Source organism: Porites lutea, chromosome 9, assembly GCF_958299795.1.
Source record: "Porites lutea chromosome 9, jaPorLute2.1, whole genome shotgun sequence".
Lineage (NCBI taxonomy): Eukaryota > Metazoa > Cnidaria > Anthozoa > Scleractinia > Poritidae > Porites > Porites lutea.
The window spans coordinates 10,237,887-10,255,286 of NC_133209.1; the positions used below are offsets into that span (position 1 = coordinate 10,237,887).

At 38.3% G+C, this 17,400-nt stretch overlaps 2 protein-coding genes across 3 annotated transcripts in view; one reads left to right on the forward strand and one right to left on the reverse strand.

Annotated features, from left to right (window-relative positions):
• LOC140947490 (DBH-like monooxygenase protein 1 homolog) overlaps positions 1-3,873 on the reverse strand; it is a 59,874-nt gene extending 56,001 nt beyond the window's left edge. The window contains exons 1-2 of the mRNA XM_073396600.1: positions 3,589-3,873; positions 1,083-1,229 (exon numbers count right to left, since the gene is read on the reverse strand). Of these exons, the coding sequence (XP_073252701.1) occupies positions 1,083-1,229; positions 3,589-3,873 (432 nt within the window). The remainder of the gene's footprint in view (positions 1-1,082; positions 1,230-3,588) is intronic.
• A 5,646-nt stretch (positions 3,874-9,519) lies between these two features.
• LOC140948265 (uncharacterized) lies at positions 9,520-16,011 on the forward strand. 2 transcript variants are annotated; one of them, XM_073397492.1, is made up of 6 exons: positions 9,541-9,628; positions 10,787-11,104; positions 12,639-12,725; positions 13,295-13,384; positions 14,516-14,599; positions 15,082-16,010. In XM_073397492.1, exons 1-6 carry the CDS (start codon positions 9,547-9,549, stop codon positions 15,243-15,245), a joined length of 825 nt encoding a protein of 274 aa, XP_073253593.1. In that variant the 5' UTR covers positions 9,541-9,546; the 3' UTR covers positions 15,246-16,010. The 2 variants fall into 2 exon arrangements, with proteins under 2 accessions (XP_073253594.1, XP_073253593.1); XM_073397493.1 differs by lacking the exon at positions 10,787-11,104 and having other exon boundaries at positions 9,520-9,628; positions 15,082-16,011.
• The last annotated feature ends 1,389 nt before the right edge of the window (positions 16,012-17,400 follow it).

Genomic DNA, 17,400 nt, shown 5'->3' on the forward strand with positions numbered 1-17,400 from the left:
AGTGAAAACCCCACCTCAATCGGATAAAATGGCGTAAAGTTACAGCTAGTAAAAGAAATCCTGCTCCAATACATTCAATGTTCTCGCGTTTAAAATACCCCTAATTTTGACCATATATGGTCATTTGGGGGAAATTTGAATTTCTTTAATTAGCTGTAACTTTACTCCTTTTTATCCGATTGAGATGGGGTTTTCACTAGAAATCATAGAATTCTATACAGAAAACTAAAGTAAAATTTTTACCATTTCTTTCCTGAATTTTTGTTCGGATGCCAAATTTGGACATCATTTATGACGTCACAACAGAAGTCACATAGGATGAAAGAAAAACCAATAAACAGGTAATTCATCAAACTACTTCCCTGCCAAGTTTCGTCACATTCGATGCATTCTACTTCTGTCTATGGTCTAATACTCTCAGTTTTGAGAGGCATTGGGAGGAAAAGCCCTAGCAACCGACCACCGTGATAAGTCGTCCACATCGTAAATTTTCTTCGCCGGCTTTTTTACCATCTAAATCCCTAAATTGGACAATTCATTGCTACGTCTTCGTCGACCTCGTTCCTATTCTCCCTTTTCCACCTCAATTCTCTCAGACACCCTGATAAAGCAAAATTGAAAGTGTCGGGTCTCAGCCACCATTTTAAACACTTATAAGTTAACAGGATTGTCTAAGCTGAGAGCCACTCATGTGGTGTGATCGTGAAAACTAAGTCGCACACAATAACAACTTGACGTGTCACCGCTTTTCTGCCAGCTGAATGCCTAATTTGGGCTATTCCTTAGGACAAACGGTTGCAAAGGGTTTGTTTCAAAAGACGTTATGTTGCTAAGTCTCCGAGAAACTCGTTATCAATCTCTCTTTTTCACCTCCACTCGCTCCCAAGAGAGTAAAACAAGGCTTGCGTCTCTGGGCAGAGTGAAACCGGCAAAAAGTTATAATTAGTCTCATCATCTGAGTCGATATAACAAATTTGCCACCTTCAAAAGATTCAGGCTAAACTCAGCTTTCAAAATCTCTTCGTCTTTAGTTGCCACAACTAACTGTCAACATTGTTTTAGGCTTTCAAGGCTTTACTCACCTCGATTTTGTTGTCTTGAGGATCACATGTATCCAGTTTTCTTTTAAATTTCATGGTGGTTTTTCCATTGTCTTCCTTAAGAGATATCAGTTCGTAATCCTGTTGCGAATCGATTTTTGGCATCACGCGACCATCTGCATGTCGATCCTAGTAGTGTACAACAAAAACATCAGCTTCATGTGGGATTTATGAGTGCATACTTCATTCATACACTCCTAGCCTGCGAAGTTATGGATGCTAGAGAGAACGAGGCGCGAGACGGAGCGACACGCAAGGGGAGGGCCTCATTTTCATGGCCTCGCCTAGCAGCTACGGCTGAATTTTTATAAGTGAGTCTGCCGGGCCCAAAACACGGACTGCGAGCAGTCTTTTATTTTTCTTTTTAGTCACGGTAGATCGAGAGCATGCGTGCAAGATTTTATTTTTTCACTACCGCGTGTGGCTCTCACTGAAAGTAACGGCCTACTCGAAAGTCGGGGCCCTTCAAAAATTATCACAAACAAGAATGAAAAAATATCTCTTTTAAAAACGGATCAATTTATCAAGAACGTGTGAAAATCTTTGAACTTTTGTACTGAAACTGTCTCAACTAAACAACGAGAAAATTCATTGTGTTAATTTCTATCTCAAACTTATCTGAATCCTTCTTTTAAAATGTTGAATGATTTAAAAGCTGTTATATTTGTCAGAAGAGTCAAATGATATTACTTTGCATTCATCGCGATTTAATGCACCTATAAATGACTTTCGCCTTATAGAACCAACATTTATATTCAGACATTGTCGCTTTGTTCAAAGAACATGCATAAACGGAATGACCTTTAAATACATGTTCAGGACTGACGGGCTCCTGACATGTTACGTTTCTGAAACAACTGTGAATTACTAACGTTTTTTATCCACCCGAAAATAACGGCTACCCTAAAGTAGCTATCCTAAAAGTAGGCTACCCTAAAAGTACCCTGTTGCCTGAAAGAAGCTCCCATTTCGAAAGAAATGGGAGCCGTTACCTTCGGAATTCTACAGTATCTTGCTTTTACTGATAATTTCTGTTCATGGCGGAATGTCACGGATTATCATTAATAACACTTTTTTGATCGAGCATAATCCTTCCATATGTTCTTTGCCGCGTGCTGATCTACCCTCTTGGACATTATCGTCATCCCTGGCATCATCGGCCACTCACCAACTTTATGATGGACTTCCTTATCACGAAAAATTCTAGCTCAGCTCCTAATTTTGATGCCACCTATGATGGCGTCTTACTCCCCTTTTTGATTTTGATGTCACGCATTTAGTAAGTGTTTTGCTCCCAATTTTAATTTTCCTGTTTAAACACGAAGAATTAAAAACGCAAAGCAAAAAGGAAACAAAAGTAAAGTGATAAGTGATGATAGAAACGAAATGTCAAGTAAAACCCAAAACCTGGAGCAAATCATAATTCAAGTGATATTCAAGTGCCCTTAGAGCGCAAATAACATTAAAGCAAAACCGCTCTCTCCTCAGCAGAAGCCTCATTGTGTTGTAGGGAGGCTGGGGAGCAAGAAAAAGAGAGCGCGCGGATTATTTTCATAAGGAATCCCAGCGGGAGCCTCTGCGGAGGAGAAATACAAAACCGCAAACGAAATTGAAAATTCTGATGAAAATGAAACTCCGATTTAGTGAGTGAAGACGGTAAATGGAAGCCGGGGCAGGCCGGAGAGAATAGGGAGAGGGAGAGGTACGGGAGGTGGAAGAGGAAAAGGCAGAACACGAGAGAAAATTAGGGGATAGGGGAAAAATGGGCGACTTGATGCTTAACAATTCGCAATCGAAAAATAGCCAAGAGGTAGAAAGCCAGGAAAAAAAGGAGCGCCTACCCGCGAATGCAAGGAACGGGAGGAGGGAGGTGGATACTCCCTGTCCCCCCTCGCCAGCTAAGAAGCAGACCCCCTTCTTCAGAGGATCTTTTCGTGAATGACAAAACAAACAACAGCAACAACAACACAAAAAGAATCAAAGAGAAAAACAGGAAAGACCAACTTGAGGCTTAACTCGAAGTCTCATTCGATACCGAAATTCGCACTCGAACTCGACATGCATCCAACTCGAGGTTTCTTCATTCCATAAAAGATGCAATGCAAGTGTACAGACAGACAAAAGCGGGACAGAAAGTGAAAATAACGATTAAAAAAATGCGAAGGCGAATGAAAATGGAAACAAAAGTGCTTGGGCCACCTTGGATTCTGAGGTAAGAGGTTATGCCGAACTCTGTAATTGCCAAATGGAGCTTTTATGTTAGTTATGATGGAGAGTGGTTTTTTTCTCCTCGCACTCTAGTCAATTGGCGCACAATTTCAATCAGTTAAGCACACTCAAAAAAATAAAATATCTCTCTCCCCCTCTCCCCTCCACCTGCCTTTAGCCTCATATCCGAATTATTTACAGTCTGACTAGAGACGATAGCTGAAGGAGGGCGTTACATCATTGTACATGTAGAGAGATTGCCGGATATTAATCTACTTGCCTTGAAAAACGTCTGTCCATCCTTCACCCATCCTATTACAATATCTGCTCCTTCCATTTTCCCCTGACCACTGGAGATGCCAAATCCGACCCATCCTGTCGTCTTCGCTTCAACAGTGAAGAAAATTTCCTCTCTAGCAGTGCTTATATTCCAATAAAGCTTAACATTTTGGCTTTCATCAAGTGGAGAGAAGAACGAATGTTCTGCAGCCAGATTAGCTAAGGAACACAGTTGAGATGCGAGGAAACAAATAAAAAGAAAAACGCAGAGGGCGACTGACGACATTGTTCTTGCCTTTTCACAAGAGCGAAAAACTAAGATGAGCCGTCATAAACCTTATAAATATTAGGCTTTTGTCATGCACCATAGGAATTTTTCTTTTGGTGCCAAAATTCACGCAAACCAGAGCCGGAAACATGATAATAATATTAAAAGTGCATCCATCAACATTAGTCAAGTAGTTGTTTTAATTACAAGAGACTTGTTTTGCGTGATTCATGGGTGGCTGATGGTTCTCCACGAACTCCATCCACTTAAGGTTTGGTTGAAAGATCAAATCGATCGTGGAAAGAGGATATGAGAGCATTAATAATGAGAACCTCTTCCACAAGTACTGAATAAAGATGACGCCATATGAGGCTGTTTATGGTATTAAAAGCCATAGAGAATGTGAACATCATGAGAAAGAACCCAGAAAACGACAAAAAATAACAGAAGATCAGGAAAAGTACGACAACGAAATGGTAACCCAAAGCCAAAAAAAACCAACCTAGAAAATTTAAAGTTGGAGACATTGTCTCTATAAAAATTGACCTTGTTGACAAGACATCACCTCTGCATTCAAATCTTCTTCTGGGAAACATTGAAGAAATTGTAAACACCTATATATACACGTGTTGAGACCAAATTTGGTAGAATAAACACATTCATTTCACCCACCCGTTTATATCCTTGCACAGACTACTTATAACATTGAGCTTGATTACACAACTGAGCTGACATTTTCAGCAGCGTACACGAAAGATATGTAGTGTATTTAAATAATTTGTTACGTAATACTTACTTAATTACCGAGGTTCTGTCATTTTGTTTGTTTTGTTTGTTTGTTTGACTGAGTGGAAAAGTATTGGGTACCAGACCTTACCTAACCGTAACCCTCACCCTAAATGACACCTTGAATATACTAACTTGAGTAAAATAAAAAAAGTGACGTATTTGAAAAAATTAACCGACATAAAATAATAAAACCAGTTTAAAAATTTTGAACTGGTTCAAAAAAGTTTTAAACCAGAAAAAAAAACTGACCTACAAGATATGCATGTATGCTCACCGGCTTCTAAGTACTAAATAGATTTCCAGTTTGCGCAAAAGCTGAAGCATGCGGGATGAAGATGTTTTTCGCGAGAAGTACATGATTGTACATTATGTCTTCTCATTTTGTCATCCTCGGAGACCCAGGGGAAGCTGGTCGGGGACGATAGAATTTTCGTGGTGAATGTTTTCTATAAGATCGAGACGAGCCCCTGGGCACTTACTCTTACCGAACCAGTTCCAGAAGCGTTTGAATTGCCTGCTTCTGATTGGCCAGAAAAAAAAAATTTCTGGCAAATCAGCGACGAGGAACAGCCGGGTGACTCTGGTGTTTTCTTACACGACGTAGTTTTCCTCATCAATCGCCATAGTTGCGTAACGCGTTCAACGGGCAAACAAGCTGACAAACTTCAATTCATAGTCAATCACTGATGAAAATTTTGTAGCGAACGGACAAGACCAAAATAATTTTAAAGGCGATTGAAAAACATCTGTATGGTCTCCGAAAAAACGAACCGAAACACCTTAAATAGCTGAAAAAAAAGTTCTGCCTAATATGCAAAGGCAACTGCGAACGGTTTGACAATACTAGTCTTCTTGAATAAGGACACTAAACTGTAGGCCCCGTCTCTCAACCCTTAAACATATAAACTCTGTGGGACGTTAACGAACTAACACACTGTTCGTTAAGGGTAGGGGGTGCAGTCCCCAATGTGATGATTTATCTCTCATGGGAGTTGGGACTGCTGTTATATTACGGGGACGCAGTAATTGGCGCCACGCGCTGTTGTGGTGACCCTGTTGCGGCTTTAAGACTGATTTTCAAACTTAAGAAAATACATAGGAATAAATAAACCAAGTGGTACACCCAAAATAGATATAAGGGCATGTACCCCTTAAAGCTGTACGTCTAAATTTGACGAGCACAAGAAGGTGGCAGTCATACTGGTATAAGCCCTACCCACGTACGTGACCAGCTTCAACTAGCAATAATAAACACATAATAATAAAAAAGAAACTGAATAGAAAAATAAGCTATCGGCCAGATTTGACCGTGTGTGGTAAGCGTCAAAAGGAATGGGGAATCAGAAGGAAGGGGAAAAGAAGGGGTATTCAGGAGAGAGGTATTTTTCTCTCTATTCCACTTTCCTTTTGCGCCTGTCATGCAGGCTACGACAAACTTGTAATTTTAATAAGTTAGACCTAAAATAATCTGGCAAACCTTTTATTGCCATTTCTCTCGTGCCGAATCCAATACCAGTCACACAGCGGAATATTCGTCAATTATCTAGACACAAAGCAGTGGCTTGAACGACGCGCGATGCGAATGTGTCAAACATTTAATAAAGCATCTCAAATGAAACCGATATAATTCTTGAAATCGAACAAAAAATTGGAATATCTACCCTTCACAGTTATGTAAGTAGAGAATCAGATATGAAGTGTTTTTCCTTGTTTTTTTTTCTTTACGAAGAAACGGTAATCTCGTTAGATATCTCTTGTAAAGAGCCATCAACAAGTTCTCCTTGTTGAGAGGGAAAGGTGCAACTTGGAGGAAAATTTTACTCATTCTTTGATTTCAGTTACTTTGGACACCGAATGGTGCATTTTTTGTCTAATTTATTTATTACATAACGTTGAACTGTTTCCAGTGGCTTAAACGGTGGATCGTGGGTACACAGCTCAAGGACTCTGGAATCCTAATCACACTAACGACTGGAATCCAAGTTCCACCGAGAAAGAATCGGGAGTCAAACCCCCGAACCGCCTACGAAAATGTGGTAATTCATCCCGTGGGGGTACTCCTGGGAATTCGTGGTGGCGGTGTACCGCCCGGTTGTCCAAATCCTGACCCTATTTCGGACCAAAAAATGTAATTTTCCACACCCGTTTTCAGACCAGACCTCTAGCTAGATTCCATACCCGTTTTCAGACCTGGCCTTTAGGCAGAAATTATGTTACATTACTAAGATTACAGCGCAAACAAAAAAATTCTTCAAATCCGTTTCCAATTCCCATATTTCCCTTTCTTACTCATTTGGAATTGATATGATAAATACGTTCATACACTCCCGTAGTTCCCTCAAAAACCATACCCGTGACCAAACTGGGCAAAGTGTACAGCCGTTTTCAGACCAAAAAGGGGCAAAAACGTAACCCGATGGGGCGGCACACGGCCTATATAACTAACATAAGGGAGTACACCCCCCCCCCCCCTTCCCCACCTGGTAATTTTTATCCATCCGAGAAATTTTGGTAATCACGACATCGACATCCGTCTATCCATTCTCACCACAGGGCAGCCAATGTGAAATGTCAACCTTTTTAGCTAGTGTAAATTGCCTGTAGCCTGTGTTTAACATCCATATCATTATAGTCAATTGCTAGCTGTCAAAACAGAATATCCACTGACCAGAGTCACAAAATCGTATCGTAGGCTCAAGTGCCAACTCATGGCGGTCACGTGTTTATGGTCGTATGGTTCTCCCCTAAAGTTAAGTGTAAATTTGTGGTTTTCTTTGCAGTGGTTTATAGTCCATTGTCTAGAGTAAATTTAAAGCGAGTCACGTGACCTAACTAAGATGCGGAGTCACGCGAGCAGACTAAGATGGACGGTCTGCGTAAAGGTTTCCTTTTTTTCTAAATCGGATTTTTACTTTCAATGAACTTTAATTTCTCAACTTTTCTTGATCTAAGTGAGTCACGTCTTCATTACAAATCATGATGAGCACATGTGAAATGTCTCTGTTTTGCTAGCAGATTTTTCACCCTTTTCTAATAGTTACTCCTAAGCATTGGAAAACATACACGAAGGTTCATCACTGCACAATTTATTTGTCCTTCTATGTTTGCGTTCATCGTCAGGCATACTGATTCATTGTGGGTTATATCACACACGAACTGGTAAAAAAGCATCTCTCAGCAGAAATTTGCAGCAATATAGAAAGTGATTAGTCGGTGCTTAGTCAGCAGATTTTTCACACTTTCTTAATTTTAGCGTTGAAAACCATCCCACTACGCAATCTATTCGTCCTTTTGGGTTTGCCTTCACCATCCGCCCTCCTGCAGGTTTCTGGTAAGTTAATTCGCGGAGTTAAGTTTACCCGTAATCCATAATACATTCAGTTTTATAGTTCATAGTTCATGATTCATGAGAGCGTGCCTTGTTTACATTAAAATCATACCTCAGCAGATATTTATAGCGGAATTTTTTAGAAAGCTTTTGAAAGGGCAGAAAATATCAGTTTCCCGGCAAAAAAAAACATTTCGCTTCATGATCGCAACTCATATAGTATTTCACGAAAAATTACAAGCATTTTGTATTTGATTAAAATAATGCCGGCATTTTGAATGAAAACTGAGTTTTGCGAAGTAATGTTCGGTTAAAGAAAAAAAACTTAAAAGAGAAGTCTTTTCTGTGATGTCTGAGGAAATTAGTCCGCTTATGTGCCGAAGATGTCGGGACATACATAATTTACTACATCTTCTCTTGCTGCAAATTTATTTGTCAACTCCACCAGGTTTGTTATGCCTGCATACTTAAATTCTACACTCTAGCTGTCATTGCTTGTTCATTACGGAGCAACATAACGCTACGAAAACTGTTATTTCAGGGACTTTTCTATTATTTCTATTTAGTTTCAAGTTCTGACACCAAGAACATATAGATTTCAGTGAAACCGCCTGGCTTTTTAGGGTAGAAAGTTGAAAAGCTAAAATGAGACGCAATTCATGGCACTGGCTGGCAGCATTCATGTTTAATTCAGTAGCTAGGTGATATTAATCCAAATGGCACCCAAAGCATTTGTAAACGTACTAACTGTCGAAATTCGTCGCCAAAAGCATTGCTTGATCGCGCTAAAAGCTCCGTAAATTTTCGCCCATCCCAAGCCCTTTTTTCACATTGTCGTCCAAGACGTCGCCAGGTAATATGGATCAAAAAGTCCATATTTAGTAGCGATCGGTACTACTGCAAATTTTCAGGAAAATATATATATTTTTTATATCGATCTCGTCATCGTTCATTTTCGCTTGGAACTCAGTGAAATTTCGATCAAAAATACAAAATCGATCAATTAGATAGAATTTCGAAAAATAGATCACACCATTCAGTATTATGGGAAATGGACTCAAAATGAAAGAAGAATTACTTCGTTAATTCCCCTTTACAAGAATTTCAATTAACGCAAAGAGCGGGCTCGGAAAGAAAGGAAATTGACGAGACGGAACAAGACATCACGCATTATAATTAGCCATGATGATTGGTGTATGCCGTGACTGGGTCCTATAAAAAACCATCGAGCTTTATCACGTCTATTTATATTCGAAGGGAAAACACCTTTTGACTTAAACTGTATCAATACGTTTGACATTTTAAGAGGACTGGAATAACAGTCTTAGCGTTTGAAAAGCCTCGAATTCACTTTAAAAGTGACGTTCTTGGGTGTGTCGCTAAGCTCCCTGATTAGGGTTTTTCACTTGCATGTGGGTACATTCCAGAACGATCAAACACGTGACATCAAAGCCGATGGGTTTTTTCCCTGTTCTTGATGTACAGCACATCGTTTCATGTTGACACGACATATTAACAGATATTTTAGTGGAGAATTCGCGAAATACTTGTTCTGTCCGTTTTCTAGAGAGAGAATGAAGATGCGAAAACAGGAATCAAAAGATCTTCTCGGGCTTCTACTGTTTATTATCTACAGTCTCAGTAAACCGAGTGAAGGTAAGAAAGACAGTCTTCTTATTGAGGCCGGCTATAAAACCAGGTTTATCATGCAATTCAGTGTTTTAAACATAATCACGTTGATAGCAATCTCAGTTAAAGCAGACTCGAAATGTCTAGAAATTAGAAAATTATGTTTTACAATGCTTCAAACAACCGTTTCGGAAATGATAGGACTATCAAACTGATGCTTTCTCTGAAGTTAATTCGTCACGCTAGGATAGAGGCTCGGCATCTAAGCAAATCATTTTGTTAAACTCTGGCGAAGCTTAAATATCACAATTTTTATGCCCCGTCCCTCAATCAAAAATGCTTGCTTGTTTAACCCTGGCGGCATTTTTATACAATTTTGTAAAACCTTTCAGCCTGGTCTGCTTATATCTGGGAGGCTCATATAGGCGAAATTAAACAGGAAGTCTTGAAACGAGCTGATAAGTTGCAAATATTGAATGCGACTTTCGTATCTTCTGAAGAATTAGGGAGATCGAGGAGAGGGTTTAGCCGGATAACACCCAGCATGATTCCTAGTTTAAAAAAGAGCTTTAAAAACCCAAAACAACTCAACCTCATCCCCAGCTCTTCTATGTTAACAGTTCAATCATTTGGCAATTTCGCTGCACGATTGACGTCATCAGTTGACGTATCGCAAAGTTCTTTTAAATTTGGTCGACAGAAGCTGGTTATGATGAATTGTGCGTAATAATTTGTAAAGGAGAAATATTTTGAATGAATAATAACACCTCATAGTACACCTCATTTCACCGAAGGTTATGCCATTCCACAAGTCTTGCCACATTCCTTTCCGCAAACGTCTTCTGTATTTTGCCCTCACCGAATAACTCCGAACTTTGTTTTGATTCAATGTTCGAAACATAAGTGTTAACGTGTGCTGCTAGGGAGAAGGACCATTGGGAAAAAAATATCAGGGGTGGGTAAAGAAGAAATTAACAAAACATTCATGCTGGGGAGGGTGAGTCGAAATGAAACAATTCAAGGGGAATGTTAACGACAAGCAATTTATGCTGCTCGAAAACTCGATCCCCACCCTCCCCCTGATGACTTTTTCTAATGAGTCCTAAAAGTCTAGTCTGTAAAAGTTAACTGTAGACAAACAGTAGCAAAGATAATCACATTGCTATTTTAATATGAATTTTTTAGCATCATTTCCGTGTGGTATCGATGGAGATGTGATAAACGTTCAATTAAACCACAACGAAGACATTTGTCTCTACGTTAACGCCACCAATAATCGATTCAGCTGCCATTTTGCAAATGGAAAAAATGATTGCAGTGGAAACTATAGGCAAGACAGATTATGTACGGATGCAATTACTCATGCAAGCTACAAAAGTGGAAAATTGCGTTTCCCAGTTAATTTGAGTAAGACGAACTGCACAAAAATTTATTTTATGCGGCTGCATTACGACGATAAAAATAAACCTCTGATTTGTGAACTCCCCTGTTCATTATTCCAAGGTATGTGATAGATTCAGTTACATTGGCTAGTAGTGGGTAATTAGGCAACTTCCGAGTTCAAGAAACCACGCTTTCAAAATGAGGCCAAAGAGTGCACAACCTTTCTTGTGAAAATGAGTTTTATTTGCATTAGAATGAAAAATCATTTCCATATGAAAGGCTGAGCACTTAACCTCGTTTTAATACAGAGGTACGACGGGAACTCGGAAATGGAATATTGCAATAATATTGGCGTAGAAAAATGGTAAGAGGGAAAAGGGAAAAAAAGGAAAAGGCCAAATAAGAATAAATTAGGTTTACTGATAAGACGACGCCCGAAATAACGAACCTCTATATAACACAGTCCTCGATAAAACGAACGATATTTTCTGCCTTAATTAAAAAGTATATAGAAAAGAAGCTCGATCAGACGGAGCCTCGTTTTATCGAACGTATTTTGTTGTATATGGCCTGCTTTAAAATTGTTTCAAACGTCTATGCGGCACATGAATTGTTCTTATAGTGGTTTATTAGTAAGCTACTCAGTCTGCTATTTGGCTTTTTCCCTTTTTTATTCTTCCTTTAAGCATTTTTCTAAGACAACGTTGTTGCAACTAGATGTAACTAGCAATTATTGAATGAGGATGCTTATGATCTGAAGAATTCATATTTTATCATATAGACACGAGTGTTTTACTGGAAAATATACCACTCGTAAAATTCATAAAAACTACATCCGGGACCCGAGTGGTTTATTTTCCATAATCTCACACGTGAGTTTATCGATGACGTAATTTCCGTTCGGTAATTTCCCTTCGAAATTTGTAGGCGTCTTGCGCCTTTTGAATTTTACTTACACATTTTTCAAAGCTTTCCTTATATTTTGTCATCGTAGAGCCCTATTCAGCTCAGTGTTATTTCTCAAGATTATTGTAAAAAATGTCTTATATTGCTGCACTGTAAATTTGAGCCGTCACGAGTACTTTTTGGCGCAGAAAACTCTATCATTTTATCGACGTCTTTTTGTCTATATAATAAAAAGAACATTACACGGCGGCTTGAAGATATGAATTTTATTTTCGAGTGGCAAAACAATATTTTACGAACGAGCGCAGCGAGTGAGTAAAATATTGTTTTGCCACTCGAAAATAAAATTCATATCTTCAAGCCACCGTGTAATATCCTCTATATAAATAAATGCAGATCTCAAAGGGCATGTTATCTTAACTGACCCCCTTCGATCTGCATGTTAACATTGAAACACCCTACAAGATCTGTGTAATTGTCAAGTTGCATATTTTCTTATGTTCTTTGTAGTATGTTCTGTGAAATTGTCGTTCTTGTTTATTTCTTTTCATTTTTGTTTATTGGTTTTCCTGGTCAGGTGATTATTCCATATCAATGATCTCCTTCAGATTCAATCATTTCTAACATTTTACTTTCGCGTCTTTGCAACTAAGAAATTCGCGTTAAGTTGAAGTAACTTGTCAGTTGGATAATGATCAATAAAAGAATATCAATGCATATATTATCTTTCTAATTCATATAATTGCAGCTAATTCCACAACAGTCTCGCCTACTTTGCCATCATCAGCCCTTCCAACGACGATACCAGATTCTCCCAAACCTTCTTCAGCTACAAGTAAGTATTCAGTTAAAGTGGCTCGAGAAGGTACCGATTTTTCAGTCACAACACCTGTATTGTATTCTCTTTGAACTAAAAGTCCTAAAATTTCATTATTACTGAGAGAACTGTTCCGTGAGTTGAACGATTCCCAATATCTCAAATAGTGCTGAGACATGATATTTTTCATTTTATTTTGAAAAGTTGGTAGCACTGAAATGAATTACCCCCTTGTATAATGAGTCTAATTTTAAACGTTTTATAGCCTTGTAAGCATCCCCTGGATTCAAGCACAATGTCAAACATCTTTAAAGTCAAAAGCTAAAGTTACAATCTGTAATTTATATCAGTGTGATTGATTTAAACAAAACAAGTAGATTTGTTGCCAGAAAAGTAGGGGATGCTGGAGGCGACAAGGATTGCTGTTTTTTGCAACTGAGAAATCCGCGTCTTTTTTAAGTTTTGCCAGTTAAATGGACGACGTTATTAGACTATGGTGACAAGTTGAAGTAATTTATCGGTTAAATAATGATCGATAAAAGAATAGTATTGCATATACATTATCTTTCTAATTCATGTAATTGCAGCTAATTCTATGACAGTCTCGGCGCCTCCTTCGCAATCATCAGCCCTTTTAACAACGGTACCAGGTTCTCCCACAACTTCTTCAGTTACAAGTAAGTACTCAGTTGAGGTGACTCACTATTGAGAGAACTGTTCCGTGAGTAGAACGGTTACCAATATCTCAAATATTTGCTGAGATATGACATTTTTCATTTTGAAAAGTTAGTAGCACTGAAATGGGTTGTATTAATAAGTAGGTCTAATTTTAAATGTTTAATTGCCTTGCAAGCATTACCTGGATGATGTATTACCAAAAATTAGCTTCAAGTGGCCAAAAATGAAAAAAAAGAAATAGGGATACTCTTTTTAAAAAAAGTATCAAGTGGCTCTGAGGTACTTACATTAATACATTTTTTTTATGTTGCCATCGGCTCGAGAAATATTTGTCTCTGCAGCTAAAGACGGTTTTTAGCGTTTTACTCCTCCTGTAAAGCTCTTTCCGTTGATAGAATTCTGACTTTAAAATTTAAGATTTAGTTAAGGTCACTTAAAAATCTAAACATTATTTGGTCAATAATCTTAGAATTTATATCTGGCAAATTTGTTAGAATTAGACCAAATGACCGATTTCGGGATTTTCGATTTCGTCTCGTACTACCGTTCCCTAATGGCCCTTCACTGCGATGATTTATTTTAAGTTTAAGTCTGTTTTTAAATTTGTCTTTGTCTTCTCAGTGTAGTTAGTTGACAATAGTCATGGATCGGCTTAATACTTATTGCACTACCGAATTTGTCGTTGTTTTTTATTCAGTTTATTTTTCTTCTCCGATGACTATTCTACATCAATGACGGCCTTTACTGGAAAGTAATTAATGATCTTTGACTTCAGATTCAGTCAGTTCTAACATTGTTTCTTTCTTGTTTAGCAACTTAGAAATCTGCTGTCATTTTTTTAGGCTTCGCCAGTTATCAATTGACTACGTTTTTAGACTATGCTGACAACTTAAGTTGAATTAACTTTTATTAGTTGATAATGATCGACCGATCGATTGAATGATGCATATGTTGTGGTTCAATTTTATCCTTGGTTTAAGTGTTATTTTTTTTTTGTTTCAGACTCATTATCATGTCATTATCATAAAACATTACCATACCCAAAAACAAAAGAAATTCAAGCCAAGTTTAAAATTGAACCACAACTTATACATGTTTATTATCTTAGTTTGTTGTTCATGTAATTGCAGCTAATTCCATAACAGTCTCGTCGCCATCATCAGCCCTTCCACTGACAACGATACCAGATTCTCACACAACTTCTTCAGCTACAAGTAAGTACAGAGGAGCCCCGCCTTACGGCCACCTCGGTAATAAGGTCACCTCATTATTACGGCCACTTTTTTGTTGGCCGCCAGGCAAAAGCGACCATACATTTTCTTGTAAAGAAACCTTCGTCAATACGGTCACCTCGTCGTTACGGCTAAATTTTTTTGGCCCATTGGTGACAGTATTTACGGGGTTCCACTGAACTCAGTTTAAGTGGAATGATCCGGTTGTAACACCTATATTGTATTCTCTTGGACCTAAAGTCCTTTTCTGATGATATAAATATGACTTTGAAATTTAATCAAGTGCACTTAAAATCTTAGCATTATTTGGTTAACAATCTTAATAGACTATCTGGCAACTTTGTTATAACCGATCTTAGAGGTGGTTTAGCCCCGTAGCACCTTTCATAGCCCTTCAATTTATTCTCTCTTGGATATAGTCAGTATTTTTAAATTTATCTAATGGATGTACTGTCGTCTTGCAGGTGAGAACAGTCATGGATTGGCTTTACATATTGTACTACCTGCAATAGGTTCTGTGGGGGCAGTTGTCGTTATGATAATAGCTGTATGCTTGTACTGCAGATACCACAGTAAACATAAACGGGGAATTAAATTGCCGAATACAGAAGAAATCAGTGCTGTCTAAGGCCCGTTTCAAACGTCGTGCTACTGTCGTGCCGAATTAAATTGATTGAATTAAATTCGACTTTAGCACGGCAGCAGCGCGACGTTTGAGCCAAGTCATGCTAACTGCCGGCAGTACTTTTAGACTGATAACGCATGTCAACTTAATTTCACTTCATTTTTTATTTCGCTCTTACTATTTTCTTTTCAACTGAACATCTGCTAGACCAAGGTGAATTTTGGAGTAAACATTTGTTTCGTCAGGAGTAAACTTCTCGACTTTAGACCTATGTCGACTAATTTTATAATGAAGTAAGAGACAAATATAAGACTGAGTATGCTTCGGTCAGATCAAATTTAGCTGGGCTTGCACTTGTGATCTATTGAAAAAAGTCCTACTTGATCATGACTCAGTTTTTATTCACAGTAGTGATGGTAGTAGCCGGCGTTGCAGCCGGCCCACGCACTCATCTAAACCATTAATATAGTCCTACACAGAAGGTTTAGAGCGTCTGCGACGCAGGCAATGATGATAGCGGTAATTATGATGATAGTCAAAGTGATAGTTTCGTTAACATAGTGTTGCGAGCTTCTAAGGGGAACGTCTGAGCCCAAGAAGACTTGTCGAAGATATTTATAAGATCAGAACAGGATTCTGGGTCTGAAGTCTTCAATCTTCAAGGCATTTTTCTACAACCTCAATTTAACTTCAACGGTCACAGGAGAAATTATATTAATTTTTTATATTTATTTGTATTTATACTCCCATCTATTTGTATATAATTATTTTTTTTAGCTTTTTTTTATTTAAAGTTTGGTAGTTGTTTGTACATTAGAGGCTTTTCAACATTATCTGCAGTACTTAGTGTTGAACATATCGTTATTCTAAGTCTTGTAGGCGAGCAATAAAGCTGATGAACCAATGTGGCAATAATTTTAAAGCGAATAGGAAACCTGTGCCATCCACATTTTGTACTTTTTCTGCTGGATGGTTTGTACTTTTTACCGTTCCTGCTTATAGCGTTAGCTTCTGAATGCCTCATTGAAAGCCTTGCGTATATTTTACATAAAAGTGTGATTTGTTCCAAGAAAGGTTTGAACGTGGGCGGTAAAACGCGTAACATAGTTTTTCAACCCGTTTTACAGCAACGTTGCGAAACAAATTGGCCGTTTTGAAGCCCGTTTTACTGTAGCATTAGACAAATATTGTACTTCATAGCCCAGTTTATTATCAACATCGATATGGCATGAAGATGACTCAGCAACATCCTTGTTCCCCTCGCTAGTATTCCTTATTTCTCTTGTGTTGTTCTCCCACTCTTTGGGTCTGCCTACAGTATCATTACCACTACTGGTTTTGAATACTATTAGATGAAAATAGACTCTAGACTGACTATACAGGGGTTCGATTTTTCCTTAGCTTTGCCACTGAAACTGTTTCTTTTAAAGGTGGAGAGGCGACTTTTGTCAACTCTTATACTCTTTGTAAGGAATTTTCCATCCAAATCACTATATCACTAAACTTGGGTCGCTGGGATGGTTCTTTGTTCCAGCATTGAAGCATTAGCTCGTAGCTGAAAAAAGATAAAAAGTTACAAAATGGTTGAGTCCACAAACAAAAGTTAGATACAATTAGAACAATACCAAGTTGAATTGAACTCAACAAAAAAAGCTGCAATCTTATATTTCACAACTGCATGATAACGATAGCTACGTCTGAGAGACCGGCGAGAGCAAAAATCAATAAATATCATATTTGCTTTATGCCTGGTCAATCTAGTATTTAGTTGTTGGGTAACCAAACACGATCTTATACTGGACGTACTGGACGAAAGGAATGAACTTAACAAACTGACGAACTCACAGTTCAAGGCTTATAGCTGAAGGTCTTGGCATTCTGTGACCGCTTCGGACAAAAAGGCAAGCGTCTTTAGCTGTCATTCCGTCGTAGGGCTTTCCTCCTGAAAAAAAAAATGAAGCTTTATGTATTTAAGGTAATTTCGAGATATATTTTAGCGCACAGCTTTACTCGTCTACAGAAAATGATCAGCTGTGTAGACAAATAGAACTAATTTGGAATACATCCAAGAAGCACAGCTGAAACTTGTTGTTAATTTTCTCAAGTTTTCTCCTTGGGTTTCTCCCTTAGGTTACTGTCTGGAAGAACAGTTCCGACG